General features: G+C 53.8%; 1 protein-coding gene across 1 annotated transcript in view; it reads right to left on the minus strand.

Moving 5' to 3' along the window:
* Positions 1 to 931, minus strand: part of LOC121870900 (putative mediator of RNA polymerase II transcription subunit 26) — a 39,635-nt gene extending 38,704 nt beyond the window's left edge. The window contains 3 exon segments of the mRNA XM_042372872.1: positions 446 to 516; positions 518 to 807; positions 896 to 931. Of these exon segments, the coding sequence (XP_042228806.1) occupies positions 446 to 516; positions 518 to 807; positions 896 to 931 (397 nt within the window).
* Positions 932 to 1,150: the final 219 nt, after the last annotated feature.

The following is a 1,150-nucleotide window of genomic DNA, read 5'->3' on the forward strand; positions in this document are numbered from 1 at the left end:
GTTGTTGTTGTTGCTGCTGCCGCCGCCGCTGCTGCTGCTGTTGCTGTTGTTGTTGTTGGTTGTTGTTGTTGTTGCTTGCTGCTGGCCGGTGCGTCGGTCGTTGCTGCGCTGTTGCTGCTGGTTGTTGTTGCTTGTTGTTGTTGCTGTTGTTTTGTTGTTGTTGCTCTGTTGTTGCTGGTTGCCGCTGCTGCTGCTGCTGCTTGCTGCTGCTTTGCCGCTGGTGCCGCTGACTGTTGCTGTTGGTGTTTGTTGTTGTTGTTGCTGCTGGTGCTGCTGTTGCCTGCCGCTGCCGCTTCGCTGTTGCCGTGCCTGCTTCTGCTGTTGTTGTTGTTGTTGTTGTTGTGTTGTTGTTTTTGCTGCCGTCACGCTGCTGGCGTCCTGCCGTCGCTGCTGTCACGCTGGCTGCTTGCCGGCCGTCTTTGTTGTTGCTGGTTGTTGTTGTTGCTGTTGTTGCTGCTGGTGCCGCTGCTGCTGCCGCTGCTGCCGTTGTTGTTGTTGTTGTTGTTGTTGTTGTTGGTTGTTGCTGCTGCTGCTGGTGCTGGTGCCGCTGCTGCTGCTGGCGGTTGCTGCTGTTGCCTGCTGGTTGCTGCTGCTGTTGCTGTTGTTGTTGTTTGTTGTTGCTGTTGTTGTTGTTGTTGTTGTTGTTGCCGCTGTAGCCGCTGCTGCCGCCGCTGTTGTTGCTGTTGTTGGTTGTTGTTGTTGTTGTTATTGTTGCCGCTGGCTGCTAGCCGCTGCCGCCGCTGCTTGTTTCTTTGTTGTTGTTGTTTGTTGTTGTTGTTGGCTGCTGGCTGCTGCTGCCGCCGCCAGCTGCCGCTGCTGCCACTGTTGCTGTCAGTTGTTGTTGTTGTTGCTGTTTGTTGTTGTTTCTTTTGTTGTTGTTGTTGCTTGTCGCTGCTGCTGCCGCTGGCGCTGCCGCTGCCGCTGTTGTCATGTTGTTGTTGCTGTTGCTGCCGCTGCTGCCGTTGCTGCTGCTGTTGTTGTTGTTGTTGTTGTTGTTGTTGTTTGTTGCTGCCGCTGCCTTGCTGCTGCTGCTGCTATTGTTGTTGTTGTTGGTTGTTGTTGTTGTTGTTGTTGTTGTTACTGTTGCTGCTGCTTCTGTCTGCTGCTGCTGTTGTTGTTGTTGTTGTTGTTGCTGCTGCTGCTGCTGTTG

This window comes from Homarus americanus, unplaced genomic scaffold, assembly GCF_018991925.1.
Source record: "Homarus americanus isolate GMGI-L3 unplaced genomic scaffold, GMGI_Hamer_2.0 scaffold52512, whole genome shotgun sequence".
NCBI lineage: Eukaryota > Metazoa > Arthropoda > Malacostraca > Decapoda > Nephropidae > Homarus > Homarus americanus.